The sequence below is a fragment of the Barbus barbus genome (genome assembly GCF_936440315.1).
Source record: "Barbus barbus genome assembly, chromosome: 49".
Classification (NCBI taxonomy): domain Eukaryota; kingdom Metazoa; phylum Chordata; class Actinopteri; order Cypriniformes; family Cyprinidae; genus Barbus; species Barbus barbus.
The window spans coordinates 14649939-14668512 of record NC_136727.1 but is presented as its reverse complement, the minus strand read 5'-3'; the positions used below and the strand labels follow the sequence as shown (position 1 = coordinate 14668512).

Below are 18574 nucleotides of genomic sequence, written 5' to 3'. Positions count from 1 at the left end.
TAAAGGGAAGTTCATCTAAAAATTATAGTTCTGTAATATTATATTTATATATATTTTACTCTTTCTCATGTTGTTCCAAACCTGAACGACTTTCATCTTTTCTATGGAATGCAAACCAAGAAGAGTCCACTCTTTTCCATGTTACAAAAAGTGAACGTGATCTTAGGGATATGGGTTTGGAAAAATATGGGATTTATATTTGATTAAAGCATGTTTAAATGTCTACTTCCATATTTTGGTGCGCTACAGTATGTATTCAATTGGAGGAGTGTCGTCACGTATCTACAAGGAACGCCTGCAGGCAGAAGGGATGGGAAGCAATGACAATGCGGTCAAGTTCCTGAACCAGGACTACGAGGAGCTGAAGAGAGAGTGTCTGGAGAGCGGCAGGCTGTTTGAGGACCCCTGCTTCCCTGCCGTGCCACAGTCACTGGGCTTCAAGGAGCTCGCGCCACACTCCTCCAAAATACGCGGTGTGCAGTGGACAAGGCCCACTGTGAGTGTCGCAGAGCACAGCCTATTACTACTAGCTACTGCATAGTCACTATTTTTGGCACATTTTAACACTTATTGATGGAGTGGGAGGACAACGACAGAAATTACACAAGCTAGACTCAAACTTTCATTTCCCTCATTAGAACTAAGACACAACAATGGGTTCTAACTACGAAGACGAATCTCATGTTTTTACTTTTAGCACAACTTTAATTGATTGGGATGCAAAAGAGAGTACAGGAAAAGAAATGGGAGGAACAAGATTGAGAAACTGCATGAGCTAGACTCAAACTCTCATTTCCCATATGAGACCCAAGGTGTAACTTCAGGTGTTAATTACTGAGAAAAGGTTATTGCTTTCGTTTTTGACATTTTTCAGTTGTATTGATTGTTAGAGTAGAGAAAGGCCAGGAAATGAAGTTGGAGGATCAAGATTGATAAATTACGTGAGCTAGATGCTCATTTCCCACATGCAAAACTACTAAGCCATGGCTCCAACAGTGTAGGTAACGTGCAAGTTAGGGTTAGTTTAGCTCTTAGAGAGTTAAATTACTTTCTAATTGACAGACAAAAATTAAATATATCCATCCTCCTTAAAAAAAAAGAAGTTTTGTTTATATATGCTGAAGCATTTAATTAATTATTTAAATTGTATAAGTAATTTAATTTGATTGGGCTGTGTGTCCTTCTCAAAGCTCAAACAGTATTTTCATAGCTTAACTGACAGTATCTAACCTGTACAATATACCTGCATGTACTTAGACTACTTTGCATTTGACAGAAAGAAATTGAGTGAAAACATCATATCACAGATGCATAAGTATGTTTAAAGATACAGTTGATGTGAAATCATGAAAGAAGTGTGTTTTTTTAGGTTGACGGGTCAGTAGCATGCTTTGGGTGTTGCTCTCATTTGTTGTGTTTGCTTGCTTAATGTTCGCAGGAGCTGTCAAACAATCCTCAGTTCATAGTGGGCGGAGCCACACGTACAGATATTTGCCAGGGGGCCCTAGGTGAGTATGTACTGTATTAGCCTGGGTGTGTATGTTTGTGCATGCTTGCACACGTTAGCTTCATTTGTGCTTCAGTGCAGTTTGGGTGATCAAGCAGCTTAAATCCAAGCAAAACAGAGTGTGTCTGTGAAATTCACACACACTGCTGTCAAACATTGCCACACAAATGTAGAAACCTTAGACTTTCTTCTGAACATGCCAGTTATCATGTGTCTCCCCTTTTGTAGTAAAATAACTAGACTTTAGTATCAGATATTTGAAGAAATACAGCATATAGACATATTAGCGTGAATCGCACATTAGCATGGATGTCAACATAATGTAATCAATATAGATAAGACAGATGGATAGATTTACAGGTAGATATAGGTAGATAGTCAGTCGGATGGATGCATGGACTTAGAACTGGAACTACATGTTTTATTTCACTGCATATATTATATATTTTGGCTGTATGACCACTGGTTGTATGAATGAACTACTGGCAAATCCCCCTTATTCAAAATATGATTCATAACACCTCTATGATCACAATTTGAAGTGTTTTCTGTTGCTGTTAAGAGGAAACGTGTGTTGGGGGGCAGATGAGTGTGTGTGTGTGTGTGTGTGTGTGTTTCCTGGCTGGTGAGGAGTGGTTAAACATGATGCCTGAGTGGTGAGTCACACAGACACGGGTGTGTAGCATTAGAGAACTCTGGGATTGGTGATTGCAAGCCACAGCTTATGGTGTGTGAGAGAGAGAGAGAGAGAGAGAGGGAGGGTGTGCACTCATGAGTGCCAAACAAAGTATGTTTGCACAAACACTGGGTGGAGGAGGATGGCGAAGCTTATCACAGAAATGCATTTTAGCTCTCATTTAGCACACAGAAAACCTCATGACGTGGTTCAAGCCTCCACAGCCAATGGGGTTTGGCTTTGACAAGGGTGTTTGAGATAAAGCAGCTTTTATCCAGAGTTAATGTACAATACAGAAACTGTGCTGTTATCTCGTTGTACAAACACATTCTCCACCCCCTTTTTGGCTGTGGGTGGAGGGCTCCCCCTAATGGGGCATTGTATTACTTACAAATATTTAGCATGATAATTTTATTATTTTCTGTGGTAATTTTTCTCCACTCAGGTGACTGTTGGCTGTTAGCTGCCATTGGGTCCCTGACTTTAAACGACAGGCTGCTTCACAGAGTTGTACCACATGGACAAAACTTTACAGACCAGTACGCCGGGATCTTCCACTTCCAGGTGCACAGCCGACTGTTAATGAATGACACATTAGCAGATACAATACAAATACAAAGTTCTTAAACTTATGCTTTTCATTCTTTTTTGATCATTTACTATTTTAATATTTTAGAACTATAAAACATTCATTTTTATTAAACGAATTGTTCACCCGAAAGTAAAGATTTGCTAAAAATCTACTCACCCTCAGGCCATCCAAAATGTGGATGAGTGTATTTCTTCATGGAAACAGATATGGAGAAATGTAGCATTTCATCACTTCACCAGTGGATCCTCTGCAGTGAATGGGTGCCGTGAGAATGAGAGTCCAAACAGCTGATAAAAACATCACAATAATCCACACCACTCCAGTCCATTAATTAACTTCTAAGTGAAAAACTGCGTGTTTGTAAAGAAATTCATCATTAACTTCAAACCATTGCTTTTGGCTGGACTATGTTTTTATCAGCTGTTTGGACTCTCATTCTGACCCATACACTGCAGAGGATCCATTTGGTGAGCAATCGATGTAATGTTAAATTTCTCCAAATCTGTTCCATCTTGGATGGTCTGACGGAGAGTCATTTTTCAGCAAATTTTAGTTTTTGGGTAAACTGTTTATTTAATATACATATATATCATAACATTTGTTTTGATAATATGTTTTTCCCATGTTGTGCAGTTCTGGCAGTTTGGCGAGTGGGTGGATGTCGTGATTGATGACCGTTTGCCTGTGAAGGATAAAGAGCTGATGTTTGTTCACTCAGCAGAGGGGAATGAGTTTTGGAGCGCCCTGCTGGAAAAAGCCTATGCCAAGTGAGTCTCTTACTCTCTCTCTTTCTTTGTAAATAACAGTTGCTGCATCCCAATTCGCCTACTTGTACTACGCCCTAAAAGTATGTACTCTTTTTGTGAAGAAAAAGTACATACTTTTGAGTATGTAGCAGAATAGTAGGCACGCTTTGGAACATACTACTTCATCATAGCTGCTTCATTGTTGCTTAGTTACGTGCATCCTGTAATTGTTTAAACTGCCCTGTCAATCATCTTGTCACAGTTAACATCATCCACATTTCATTTAATTTGGTTCCCTACCGTATTTCAGAGCAATAAAGAAGCACATCGCGGGTCTTTCATTCCGATAACTCTGCATAATGATGCATTTCAAAGTTAATGACCAAACATATCATTAAAAAAAGTTCACAGTGTTGCTGCAGATGAAATATAACGTGGATAACATTAAACAAATATTTTTCATCAGGTTAGACATTGATTATTTATCACTCAAATCCCTTTTTCTACCTGTCTGTCGGTCGTGCATATCCGCCATGTTTGTAGTTCTAATCGAGTCCTCGTCCACAGCACAATGTGTTGTGGGCAATATTAGCCGTTAGAGTGTGCATCTTCGAATTCTAATTGGAAGTAGTAGACCATCCGGGAATCTTTGGCATACTTTTTAAACATACTATGATTTGGGACATACTAATTCTATTTCCGAATACTATTTTTACTATTTAGGACGGGTAGTATGCGAATTGGGATGCAGCAAGTCATAGGGACCATAACATGTGCGAATGTGCCCGTAGGCTGAATGGCTCATATGAAGCTCTGTCAGGAGGGTCCACCACCGAAGGCTTTGAGGACTTCACAGGTGGAGTGGCCGAGATGTACGAGCTGCCTAAAGCTCCCAAAGACTTGCACCGCGTCATTGCCAAAGCCTTGGAGAGAGGCTCACTGTTGGGCTGCTCTATTGATGTGAGTCTCCACAGCGCCTACTACAGGCCTGGAGACGCAACGCAGCATTTATGGATCCATTTACTCATTTGTTTGTGTAATTTGAGTGCATTTGTCTGGTAGATCACCAGTGCCTTAGATATGGAGGCTGTAACCTTTAAGAAGCTGGTGAAGGGGCATGCATACTCCGTCACGGGTCTCAGAGAGGTCAGGATCACCTCTTAAAATTTATCTGGAGCTCATTAATTTACCATTTTAACTATTTGCATCAGACTCTTGTTGTTTTAATTTTAGGTGAATTTCCGTGGTAGCAGAGAGAGGCTGATCCGCATCCGAAACCCTTGGGGGCAAGTTGAATGGACAGGGGCTTGGAGTGACAAGTGAGTCAACCAATCAGAATGAATTCGAATAGACTTTCTCATACAGGACTTGCTCATAGTGTAACGCTTATACTTAATTTCCAGTTCTTCTGAGTGGGATGGGATTGATCCAGCAGAGAGAGAGGAAATGAACAATCACATGGAAGATGGCGAGTTCTGGTAAATCTCCACAGAAATTGGATATTTATGGTTCTCACACCTTTAACAATGCGCTCTGTATTAGGGTTGAGAGTCACTCCCAAAAAGAATAAATTCTTTGATTCTGAGATGTTGGCAATCGAGAGTCGACTCCAAAGTTTTGGATTCCCCTGCATGAACTGAAGTGTCTATTACCTTGATTACCAAACTACTACACATCCCAGAAGAGCTGGGACTGCTAAACATGAGGATTTTTGTTTATTCCAATCACTTAAATCCTTGGTTCTGTTCACAAAAAAAATGGCTTGTTTGGATTCATTCACTGATACTGATTCAAGCCCCTATCACACATACAGACTTCACTGGAAAATTACTGGTAAATTGCCAGTAAAAAGAGATCACGTGTGAACAGGACCTTTTAAAAAATACCGGTAAAATTGTTCCGGCAATTTACTGGTATGAGAACGTCTGACACAAAAATTAAAACATCTTCAAAAACGTGTACCCCTCCACGTTTTCAAACACAACACTGGGAGGTGCAGCCGTTTAGAGGTCATTTCTGGTTAATAATGTCACAGAATTTACCGGTAATTTGAAACCGATGTGTGAATGGTGTTTTTTTGGAAAAAAGACATAACGTTGTTGCCTGTGTGAACCACTCATTTTTTAATTTAACGGTAAAGTCGTTCCAGTCATTTTATGGCAATTTACTGGTATTACTGTGTGAAAGTGGCTAGTGACTCTTCTGTAGGTTTAATCATCATGTTTTTGTTTAGTCTTTTAGTCATTGATTTTTAAAAAAAAATTTTTATGTAAACTATATATTGTAAAAATTGTATACAGAGCCGATCCTACACTTCTGGGGGTGGCGTGATTTTGTTGCATTTGTCTGTGTTCACTCCGCCTCGAATCGCGCTCGCGGAAAGCGCTTGAGAAACAGTGTCTCTTCCGCGGCTTGCTATGCTTTCAGGTCATTTTTTTAGTCTCGAGCAAGAGACTTTACGACATTCACGTCACATGATTTGACAGATTTTTACGTAGAAAGGGCGACAGCGCTCCGCATTAAAATAAATGATCATTCAGGTTTTCATAACCGCTGGCCAAATTCAAAAACGAAACTAAAATGAAATCATCTTTGAGAGCAAGGGGCCCCCTGGTATTTCGGGGGCCCTACGCAGCTTGCGTATTCTGCGTATAGCGAGGATCGGCTCTGATTGTATAAGATTTACTGGAATCATTGTCTGGAATCAACTTCTTCAGGTTCTGTTTACTAAATTATCATTTCTATTTCCCTTCACATAATTTTACTGACGCTCTGTTCTCTGGCCACTTCAGGATGTCCTTTCAGGAGTTCAAACGTCAATTTTCTCGTCTGGAGATCTGTAACCTCACGCCAGACGCTCTGAGTGAAGATTCTCTAAATTTCTGGAACACGATTAAGTTTAATGGCACCTGGAGGAGAGGAAGTACTGCAGGGGGCTGCAGGAACCACCCCAGTGAGATCCCTTCACACAGTCCCAATTAAACTTATGCATCAGCTAAGACATACTGCATTACACACTTGTCTTTTTTTGTTGTCAGATACATTCTGGATAAACCCTCAATATAAGATCACGCTGCTAGAGGAAGATGATGATCCTGAGGATGATGAGGTTGCCTGCAGCTTCCTGGTGGCCTTGATGCAGAAGGACAGGCGACGTTTCCGCAAGCAAGGACAGGACATGCACACCATTGGCTTTGCCTTATATGAGGTTGGAGGACAATAGCGAGATACAACAATCACAAACTTTGTTAAATATCATTGTTGACTAATTTCTTGTCTTTCATTCCTGTTTCTATTTAGGTCCCAGAAGAGGTATGGAATCTTTTAAGTATTAAATTCATTTAAGGTGAAGTGTGTTAAAATGCTTGCTTGTAATATGCTTTTATTTAGACTTTAATTTTAAGCCATTTGTTGGTTGATTTTCCCTAAATATATAAAGACTGTGTCTCTGGAGTTTTTCGCCAACACAGCATAGCAACAGTGGCTCAACCAATGGCATGAGGTTGGGGCAGAGCTACTAATTTTACTGGCCAATGACAGACAGGCAAATGTTCAGGAAACCTGTTCGAAAACAATTATTTTTCAAATCTATTTGGTTATGCAGAAATCACACCCTTCACCTCTAAATTGCATTCGATTTCTAAATGTTTTGAAAGCGAACAACTTGTGATATAAACTCTTAATTTCTTCTGTTACTTAGTTTCGTGGTACCTCGAGCGTTCACCTCAAGAAGGACTTTTTCTTGCGTCACTCATCCTGCGCGCGCTCAGAAACCTTCATTAATCTGCGGGAAGTCAGCACACGACTGAAGCTGCCACCTGGCGAGTATCTCATAGTCCCTTCCACTTTTGCGCCCGGAAAAGAGGCCGATTTCGTCCTGCGAGTCTTCACTGAGAAACAATCAGAAACTCAGTAAGTGACTTGACTGTTTAACTAAAATAAACAAAGCTTATGTGTTGTTGTTTTTGTAATTGTGCGGCATCGCTTCACAGTAGAGAGAAAATGTTTCTTTCTTTCTTTCTCTTTTTTTGTTTTGTTTTTTAGAGAAATGGATGATGAGATTTCATTTAACCTGGAAGATGAAGTAAGGACTTTTCTGTTATTTAAATAAAACACTTAAATAACCTTACCTACCACACCTGAAAACCACCAATAAAACACACACTGCTCACATTTTCTTCTTCTTCTTCAAAAATCTACATTTCTTATCCACAGGAGGAGGTTTCAGAAGAGAACATGGAAGACTCTTTTAAAAAAATGTTTGCGCAGCTATCTGGAGAGGTGTGTTTCTGTCTATCTGTTCTCATTAATATCATTGTGTATTCCATTAGATTAAACTTGATCTAAACTCTCTTGTAGGACATGGAGATTTCAGTTCATGAGCTCAGGACCATTCTGAACCGAGTTGTTGGCAAACGTAAGCTCAGCTGACACTTTTAAGTGTTCATGTCTGGTCTGTGTACTTGAGAAATACCTTCGCTCTTCTGTGTTCTTCAGACAGGGACTTGAAGACAGATGGGTTCAGTTTGGAGGCGTGTAGGTGCATGGTCAGCCTGATGGATGTATCCTTAGATAATAAAATGCTAAGCAACTTTTGCTTATCTAAAAGTGTATATATTTCATCTGATTATTGATCCTTTGGTTGATTTTGTTGGCCTTGACTGATCAAACTCAGAAAGATGGCAGTGCTCGGCTGGGAATTGTGGAGTTCCAGATTCTGTGGAATAAAATCAGGAAGTGGCTGGTGAGAAACTGACTGGTGCATCACTCGCCACATAACCTTCCCTACATCATATGAATAGTATGGTGGCAACTCACTCATTTTTTTCATTTGCAGGGCATTTTTAGACAGTTTGATCTGGATAAATCTGGCACAATGAGCTCGTATGAAATGCGCCTCGCTGTGGAGTCAGCTGGTAATAAAGAGTTTTTAATGTTCACTTTGTGCAGTCTTTGACCATAGATATTAAGGAGGAGTATTGATCCAGATTTGATTAAAATCTGATTCTAAATCATTTTGATTAATTTGGTATATTTTGGTTTATTTACGCATGGTTTTTGAAAGTCAAGGCTGTATGTTTTGATTAACTACGAAGAACCAGTTCATAAGAGCAATTATTTTAGGAATCAGACTTAACTGATTGGGATTTATGTTTAAAAAACGGTTAATAAGAATAATTTGTTTGTGAATCTGGCTACACTGGTCACGCTGTATGTTTTTGATTCACTAAAAAGAACCAGTTCGTGATAAGAGTGATTAGTTTGTGAATCGGACTACATTGATGGTGCCGTGTGTTTTTTATTTACTGAAGTGAACTGTTTCATAAAACAAGTTTACCAAATAAGCCAGGTGTATTTCAGTTAGCTTGACTTATTATCAGTTGATTTGGTTCAAAATAAGTCAGACTAACTGAAATAAGCCTGACTTATTTGTTCAACTTGTTTTATGAACCAGGCCCCGGTTCATACGTTTACTAACACCGCCACTGACTGGTCGATTTTAGGATTTCAAATTAAGTTTACGTTTAACCTAGTGGTGGGAGAACTAAACGAAGCTTTGAATCAATTTAACCAACTGCTTTGCAAAATGATTCACTATTTTGAAGCGCTCGAAAGACCTTACGCTGGGAGACCTACTGGTCAAAATTTGTGTAAATGCAACAAAAACTCATGCATAAAACAGCTTTTATAAACACACTACAGTTATTTTATTTATAGTATAATCTATTAAATGCAATTAATAATAACCTAATGCCTTAAAGTATGGAGTGTGTGTATAATGTGTTCTTTTATTAATTTTCAAGGCTTGTTTTGCTTGTTCTATGGAGAGCTTGGCCCTACAGGCTAATAAGAGACTATAAAATACTACTCTTCCTTTAAATTATAAATGTGTTGCATAAAAAATGTATACAAATATATAAAACTGATCTGAGATCGGTAGTTTAATTCAAAGTCAAAGGCTTAAAATGATGCCTTTTCTTTGTTTTCAGGTTTTAAACTCAATAACAAGCTGCATCAAGTAATTGTGGCGCGATATTCTGATGGAGATACGATTGACTTCGACAATTTTGTTTGTTGCCTGGTCAGACTGGAGGCCATGTTCAGTACGTCATTTACACATCTAATTCTTTTTGCAAAAAAAATTTATTTGCTAACGTTTAACTAAAATGACTTGTTAAACATGCCGTCTTCAACAGGGACTTTTAAAGAGCTGGACAAAGACGGCTCAGGCATTGCAGAGTTCAATGTTAGTGAGGTGGGTCATGTCTTACCTTCTGTTCAACTATACTTTTTTGAAATGGTGGAATGTTATATTAGTAATGCATTAAAACTTAATATTGTATATTATTTTCTCCAGAAAATGCAATGAAATCATTTGCTCTCTCCTACAGTGGCTGTATCTGACCATGTGTGGTTGATGTGTGAAGATCATATCATGCTGGACTAGAAGGGCCAAAATCACTCCCCCAACTGCAGCTTTAAGCCATTACACCCAAAGATGCCTGAGCAATACAGTGCATTCTGTCTTAAAACACATCCAACCACAAGAGCCTATGGCACTATATGCTTTTTGATTAAAAAATGGATATCGTCATTATGCAAGATGCGTTTATCAATTACGAAGCACTAAATGTTAACAGAAAAATATATTGCAGCATTTCAGAGAGCAACTAAGTGCATGCCACTAACCTTATGCTGTAGGTTATTTTACTGTACCTTGCATATGTAGCTTAATTAAGCATTTGAAGTTTGCACCATTAGGACCTTGATATTTAAAGATATGCAATTTTTATTTAATCTTGATTTTGATAGCATTTATGATCACTGTGATTTGCTGTGCAATTGTTTATATGAAAAATAACTCAAGTTCTTACAGTATATTCAGGGAATTGTGCTACACTAGATCTTTTGTGCTGCTTCTTAAATTAGGGAAGTGAAAATAAAGAATAAACTTAACTTCTTGGTATGTTATGGCTTTTCAATGGCTGATGAATTGCATTTCCCCCTGCAATTCTGAGTTTAAATCTCCCAATTCAGACCTTTTTTTCTCACAATTCCAAGAAATAATCTCTGAACTATATATAAACTCAGAATTGAGAGATACAAGTTTGTAACTGAGATATAAACTCACAATTGCAAAATAAAAATAAAAATTGTGAATTGAAAAATATAAAGACGCAATTACCATTGTGGAACCACATGGAAGTAAACAATTGTGAGAGTCATAATTCTGAATTTTTACCTATTTATTCATAGAAGTTATTTATTTAGTTTTTTTTATCCAAGGTGTGAAAGAGCTTCCATAGTGTGTGTGTGTGTGTATACATATATTTCCCATGTATATGAAATGTTCCCCATTATATATTCCCTAATATATATACAGTATATATAAAGAGAGAATTATACATAAATGGATGAGATAGATAAAATCCGTGGTAGTGCAATATTAAATTTTATATCTCGTACACAATATAGAGTCCATTCGTTCACACATATCGTTCAGTCTGAGGACCAATGGCAACTACTACGCCGTCTTGCTCTCCATGAGTCCCAGCAGAGTGGCGTCTGCCTCCAGCAGCGTCGTATCGACGGTCGCTCCGAGGAACCGCGAGGTCATCTCCACATCCTCCAGCCTCAGCCTCACCCTGCTGCCCCGCTGGTACTTCTGTCCGTCCGCGGAGGGCCTCTTGCACACACAGTGGAACTTCCCGCCGAAATCGATATACAGATCGTCACTGACGATATGAAAGATCTTCCCGACGACGATCTTGTCTTTGGCCGGACCCATCTGCATGAGCGCGGAGCGCCGCAGGAGCGACGCGAAGGAGGTCTCGTCCCCGGAGCTCTGCTCGCCGCTCTGCCGCAGGTCTGAATGCTGCTCAAATGCGGCTGCGAACCCGCTCTTCACCCTCGCAGGTGTTTTATTATCTCCACCGCTCGCATCTGAGCTGCACAATGATCTGAGCGAGGTAAAAACGCAGTGTTTTGATAGTAAAGATGATCTGAAGCTCACGTTGTACATCACCTTGCAGAGCGACGCCATGTTGAAACGTCACACGCAGCAGAGCACGCTGGGAACTTTTCAAAATCAGATCTTGTGGGGTTTTCACTGGAAACGTGCCCTTACGAAAATTAACCATGGTTTTATTATAGTTTCACAAACAAGTCTTAAGCCTGGTCCCAGACTAAAATGCATGTCTGGGTTATTTCAACTGAAAGAGTGATCTTTAAATATCTCAGATTCATTGTTTTGCCTCAAGATGCACACTAGTAATGATTTATACACGGCATATTTATAAAAGCTACACTTTAAAAGTTCAGCCAACTTAAAATTTTAAGGCAACCAGCTTCAGCAGATTTGTTTATACAACAAAAAGTTGAGAATCTCCTACAAAAATAGCTTTCTACAGTGTACTTAAATGTCCTAATTGAACTTACTAATTAATCCTGGCTTAACCTAACCTCTGTGGAACCGGCTCTAAGGCCGGGTTTAGCTTAAGCCAGGACTAGGCCTTATTTAAATTAAAATATTTAAGTAACTTATACAGAAATGCCTTGGAAGAAAACATTAAGGTGTGCATCTTGACAGAGGACAATGACACATTTTAAGATATGTTCAGTTGAGACGGCTCAAACATGCATTTTAGTCTGGGACTAGCTTAAACTAAACCAAGTTAAACTATGGTTGGTGTAGCAAATAAAAACAAATGGTTCATGATATAACATAACCATGTTTTTTGTTTTTTAATTTGTAGTAAAAATATGGTTAATTTTCGTAAGGGTGGGAAAAGGTAGGATTTTCACCAAAAATATAATACGCTACTGCTAATAATAAAATATTACGTATCGACAAAATGCGTTGCTTCCTTTAACAAAATAAATTAAACGTGCAGCGTGGGTTTACCGTTTTAATTTTTGGAAATCTTTTAAGATAAAGTAGCCTGGATATATTTCTCTACATGATGGGTTATTTTACTATGAATGTGGGATTTGACAACGTAAATAAATAAATAAAACAAATGAATAGAGGAACACACAAGCTGGGAGTTTTCTGGCATGGGAGCTTGAAATAAAACTAACAATAATGTCAAATAAAATATGAATATAGACGGGACTATCATCCATATGTGAATGAAAACAGTAGGTGGCGGTATGAGCGGAATACGCCAAAATACCAAAGAAGAAGAAGCTAACGCATTTTCCCGGAAGTTTATAAGCACGTCTTCGACAACAGAGGAGAAGAAAACATGGAGCTCTTTGTAGTTTCACCAAATTTGAGGTTTAATAACCTTACTGTACCCCCGGGCTCGACTGTCAGCGATCTTATCGATCATTTTGCCGTTAAAGAGGTGAGTTACAGTATTCAAACCTTCACGAAGCCTGATATTTGAACTCAGGATTATACTGTTTGATTTTGATGATGATCATTATGGTTCAAACAACCTGAAATATGTGTTATTTGTCTCAGGGTGCCTCCTCCGCGGATGTGTATGTGAAGAGTAATGGCCGCGTATCTCACAGGAACGACTCTCTTCAGGCTGGAGTTGTGTACCGTGTGGAGCCTCGGTTATGTGGAGGCAAAGGAGGTAAACAGACTAGTCCAGAGCAGCACTACTGATCCCATCTTTGAAGCTTGTAAATATAAGAACATGATGGGTTGTTGATATATGATAGAATACTGCTTAAGTTATTCTTTCGTGTAAATATGTCCCTTTTTGGACACCTTTACAATTTGGACCCAATCATAAAAGCATGTTTAAAGATGTGTTTGTTTTCTCTTTTAGTGTTTCTTTTAAATTTGATAGAAGTTTTGAGCATTTAAATGTTATTGATAAATGTTTTGTTCTTTTTGTAGGATTTGGCTCTATGTTGAGGGCTCTGGGTGCACAAATCGAAAAGACCACTAACCGTGAGGCCTGTAGAGATCTGAGTGGAAGGAGACTGAGAGACGTCAATCATGAGAAACAGTAATGCTGAGCATTACCGTATCCATTTAGCATGCTTTGATTATCTACTTAATTGACTGAATTGTTATGGATTTGGTGTTCTCTGCTCCACCATTAAGTCGGCTTATTGTGTGAATAATTGAATTTGTATGTTTGTTTGTAGAATGGCAGATTGGCTGAAAAAGCAGGCGGATCGAGAGGCAGAGAAGGAGCAGCGTCGTCTGGAGCGGATTCAGAGGAAATTGGCAGAGCCCAAACATTATTTCACAGACACTGATTATGAACAGCAGTGCCACGACCTCTCAGAGAGACTAGAGGACTCTGTATTGAAAGGTAACTTGAATTCATTTCATATATAAAATTACACACATCTACTGTCTTATAGTAGTGCTAGAGTATATTTACACACTGGAGAATGATAAACAGCATTATTTACATATTTAGTTTCATCCTATTTACATATTTAGTTTCACTGCACCATTATCTTTTGAATTCATTTAAATACACCACCTAAATTCACTTGAATCACATTTTGAATCAGAATTGTTTTGAACGGAGATTAAAATTAGAGACTACATTAAACTAAAATATTTCCTTGTTTAATATTCTCATACTCACAAGTTCAAGTAATTTCACATTGCTTGATTTTATAGCCAAAAACAGTAATAATATTTCAATTCTGAAAATGATTTTTATTTCCTAGAAAGGTGTTAAATGAAATTAGCTTAAACTATGTAAATTATATATTAAATATTATATTTATTTAGTATTGTCATTAATATTCTAATAATATTATATACAATTATAGTTAATTAAAATTCATATTAAATATTTGTAATTGTAAGGTGTAATTAACTTTATTATTATTAATCATATTAGGGCTGAAATAGGGCTGTCAAATCGATTAATCATGATTAACTGCATAAAATAAAAGTCTGTGATTAAATAATATGTGTGAGTAATGTCTACATTTTATTTACGTAAGTGTGTGTGTGTGTGTGTATACAGATATATTCATATTTATGATTTATATCACATTGAAATATATTGCTTAAGTATACAGTTGGGCAAAAAAGTATTTAGTCAGCCACCAATTGTGCAAGTTCTCCCACTTAAAAAGATGAGAGAGGCCTGTAATTTTCATCATAGGTACACTTCAACTATGAGAGACAGAATGGGGGGAAAGAATCCAGGAAATCACATTGTAGGATTTTTAATGAATTCATTGGTAAATTCCTCTGTAAAATAAGTATTTGGTCACCTACAAACAAGCAAGATTTCTGGCTCTCACAGACCTGTAACTTCTTCTTTAAGAGGCTCCTCTGTCCTCCACTCGTTACCTGTATTAATGACACCTGTTTGAACTCGTTATCACTATAAAAGACACCTGTCCACAACCTCAAACAGTCACACTCCAAACTCCACTATGGCCAAGACCAAACAGCTGTCGAAGGACACCAGAAACAAAATTGTAGACCTGCACCAGGCTGGGAAGACTGAATCTGCTATAGGCAAGCAGCTTGGTGTGAAGAAATCAAATGTGGGAGCAATTATTAGAAAATGGAAGACATACAAGGCCACCGATAATCTCCCTCGATCTGGGGCTCCACACAAGATCTCACCCTGTGGGGTCAAAATGATCACAAGAACGGTGAGCAAAAATCCCAGAACCACACGGGGGGACCTAGTGAATGACCTGCAGAGAGCTGGGACCAAAGTAACAAAGGCTACCATCAGTAACACACTATGCCGCCAGGGACTCAAATCCTGCAGTGCCAGACGTGTCCCCCTGCTTAAGCCAGTACATGTCCGGGCCCGTCTGAAGTTTGCTAGAGAGCATTTGGATGATCCAGAAGAGGATTGGGAGAATGTCATATGGTCAGATGAAACCAAAATATAACTTTTTGGTAAAAACTCAACTTGTCGTGTTTGGAGGAGAAAGATTGCTGAGTTGCATCCAAAGAACACCATACCTACTGTGAAGCATGGGGGTGGAAACATCATGCTTTGGGGCTGTTTTTCTGCAAAGGGACCAGGACGACTGATCCGTGTAAAGGAAAGCATGAATGGGGCCATGTATCGTGAGATTTTGAGTGAAAACCTCCCTCCATCAGCAAGGGCATTGAAGATGAAACGTGGCTGGGTCTTTCAGCATGACAATGATCCCAAACACACCTCCTGGGCAATGAAGAAGTGGCTTCGTAAGAAGCATTTCAAGGTCCTAGAGTGGCCTAGCCAGTCTCCAGATCTCAACCCCATAGAAAATCTTTGGAAGGAGTTGAAAGTCCGTGTTGCCCAGCGATAGCCCCAAAACATCACTGCTCTAGAGGAGATCTGCATGGAGGAATGGGCCAAAATACCAGCAACAGTGTGTGAAAACCTTGTGAAGACTTACAGAAAACGTTTGACCTCTGTCATTGCCAACAAAGGGTATATAACAAAGTATTGAGATTAACTTTTGTTATTGACCAAATACTTATTTTCCACCATAATTTGCAAATAAATTCTTTAAAAATCAGCTTCTGTGTTTCCTCTGCATTGCAAAGATGAATTTTGTTGATTTATTTATTTAGCTTTGTATAAATCTCAATTTTGAAAAATTGACACTTAAGACTGGTTTACGATGCGATTAATCGTGATTAATTGATTTGACACCCCCATTAATATTGCATATTGTAAATATTCAAGTGTGTTTCCCAAACCTAATTATTGACATTATTATTATTATTATTAACCTATTATTGACAGTAAAGGTAAACGTTTTCTATTCTTGCAGGCATGCAGGCTTCCTCTAGTGGTCTCGTCAAGGCGGATGAGGGGCCGAGTCATAAGCGTCCAACACCAGCCGACAGTGAAAAGAAAGCAAAGAAGAAATGTTTCTGGTGAGCTGATTTCACATGTGTAGAAGAAAATGCTAATCTTGCAGACTAGAATCACTAAATTCAATCGCTAACTGTAACATGCATTTGTTTAATCCACTAGGACTGGCCTCGGAGGACTGGAGGAGATGGGCAGCTCTGGTGAAGGAAGTGATGACAGTGACAGCGAGGCTTCTCCGTCCACCTCTGGGGCTTCACGCAGTTCGGACGTTCCCAAACCGACTGTGAACATCTCACCTTCTGACACCAGGCGGAGTGACAGGACAGACCCTCAGGACCAGTCCAGCAGCTCTAGCAGCTCCTCCTCCCAGAGTCCCGCACCGAGCTCCCCAACACAGTTGGAGGAGGAGGTGCCGAGGAATGCCAAAAAGGAGTGTACAGCAGAAACCAGTGAAAACAGCAGCATCGAAGAGGATAAATCCTCCCAGAGTCCCGCACCAAGCTCCCCAACACAGGTGGAGGAGGAGGTGCAAAAGGAGTGTACAGCTGAAACCAGCCAAAACGCTTCCAGCGAAGAGGATAAATCGCAGGTTGAGCCCACAGAAGCACCAAGCAGCCCAGCCGAGAGCAGTCAGGCACAGGAAGAGGTGAGATGTTCTGCTTCTGAAGTGGATTGTGGTTGAGGCTAGAAGGGATATATATATGGCACTACTGGGCCATATATATATATGCACATTATAAAAAATTTACACTTAAGACTAGTTTTGTGGTCCAGGGTCACATTTCTGTAAGTACAGGTTAAATCCATTCATGTTCTGCATTAAACTGTGTGTAAATGCATCTACATGCCACTTCAGGTGCAGCTTCTGTGTTTCCTCTGCATTGCAAAGATGAATTTTGTTGATACTGATTTCATTTGCTTGGTAACAGCCCAAATGTCTTATTCTAATTCTACACTGATTAAATGTAATAATTTGACTCAAAAGATAATGGATAAAAATGGCTTTATAAAGGTAAAATGCCCATAAAATGTAAAAATCAGTTTAAACTTATTGGAAAAGTTTAATTTCTATCAGTGTGAACTGACCACCACACAGAATATGACGAATATCAAAAACTTTAGGAGTCAAGCTGTCCACATCAGTCCTTAAGATACCAGCAGAATAACACAGTCAGCAAGATATCGTCTAATTATCGTTATCGATAAAACCCCAGGAAATTTTTTTGTCAATATCGCACCCCTAATACTAACTGGTCTTTTGCTCTCTTCAGGTGGAGGGTCCGCTGGATCTGCTGTCTGTGAGTGGGCCGGAGCAGCTGGAGGCTTTGGGTCTGGAGCGGCTGAAGAAAGAGCTGATGGAACGAGGGATGAAGTGTGGAGGAACGCTGCAGGAACGGGCTGCGCGTCTGTTCTCCGTCAAAGGACTGAGTCCAGATCAGATTGACCCTGCGCTCTTGGCCAAACCCACCAAGGGCAAGAAGAAATAACTTGCGTTTCTTAAACCGGTGTTTTTAACCCATTTTGCTTTGCTTGTGTTTGGCATGTCTGTAGTTATGTTTAAAGTGTCGTTTGTAAAAATCTAACACCTAATTTTGAAAAATCCCTAGTTTGGGACAATAATGAGTGCTAGATTTTTTATTTTTTTTTATTAGAATGACATTAAAGTTGAACTTTAGTCCACAATATATGGCATTTTTTTTTTTTTGTCTGTTAGAAAAAAGTGAAACTCGGGTTAACTTTTTTTTGTAATCTGTACAATAAATTCTTTCTGATAATTGTCATAGTAAATAGTTTTTTTTTTTTTTTTATATACAGAGACTTTTTGGTAATCAGCCATACGTTTAAGATGTGGGTGGGAAGTCATTCAACGATTCGTTTATTGTCCAAAAGATTGTTCATATTGCACAGTATTTGATTATATACGTGATCTGGTCCATTTTCCTCTTGACTTTATTAAGTAAAATATTGTTGCACAATTGTGTGTCCTGTTTTTTGCTTTTATTACTCTATCATGTATCTTTAGTGTAAAGAATGTGAAAATAACCTTTTATTTAAAAAATACAAACACAACATATTTGGTTTCTGTTGCAGAACAGTTTGATAAATATTTTTGTGTAAATGTAGATGCATTTTCCACCAAATGCACTGATAACTGGATATGATGAAAAGCATGAAACTAGAAATTAATATTTAAGCATCCACAGTAAATGAACAATGACATCCTCGAGTAAACTCACAAATTATGCAAACAAATATGATTTAGTGTGCAGCCTTGTCAACATTAAT

General features: G+C 38.8%; 3 protein-coding genes across 3 annotated transcripts; 2 read left to right on the top strand and 1 right to left on the bottom strand.

The window, feature by feature from the left end:
* Positions 1-250: 250 nt before the first annotated feature.
* On the top strand, positions 251-10685 carry capn1b (calpain 1, (mu/I) large subunit b; the record flags this gene model as incomplete). Its single annotated transcript, XM_079413346.1, has 21 exons — positions 251-496; positions 1439-1508; positions 2629-2747; positions 3409-3542; positions 4313-4481; positions 4584-4667; positions 4755-4840; positions 4925-4999; positions 6314-6474; positions 6560-6729; positions 6822-6833; positions 7222-7433; positions 7566-7605; positions 7737-7802; positions 7881-7938; positions 8019-8083; positions 8197-8265; positions 8359-8437; positions 9512-9625; positions 9719-9777; positions 9914-10685. The coding sequence occupies 21 exons, from the start codon at positions 251-253 to the stop codon at positions 9938-9940; spliced, it is 2115 nt and encodes a 704-aa protein (XP_079269472.1). The 3' UTR covers positions 9941-10685.
* LOC306867593 (small ribosomal subunit protein bS1m-like) lies at positions 10303-11771 on the bottom strand. The gene has a single exon (XM_079413345.1). The coding sequence runs from the start codon at positions 11563-11565 to the stop codon at positions 11047-11049; it is 519 nt and encodes a 172-aa protein (XP_079269471.1). The 5' UTR covers positions 11566-11771; the 3' UTR covers positions 10303-11046.
* sde2 (SDE2 telomere maintenance homolog (S. pombe)) lies at positions 11558-18265 on the top strand. The gene is made up of 7 exons (XM_079413344.1): positions 11558-12871; positions 12991-13108; positions 13378-13489; positions 13632-13801; positions 16245-16350; positions 16451-16934; positions 17560-18265. The coding sequence occupies exons 1-7, from the start codon at positions 12770-12772 to the stop codon at positions 17773-17775; spliced, it is 1308 nt and encodes a 435-aa protein (XP_079269470.1). The 5' UTR covers positions 11558-12769; the 3' UTR covers positions 17776-18265.
* Positions 18266-18574: the final 309 nt, after the last annotated feature.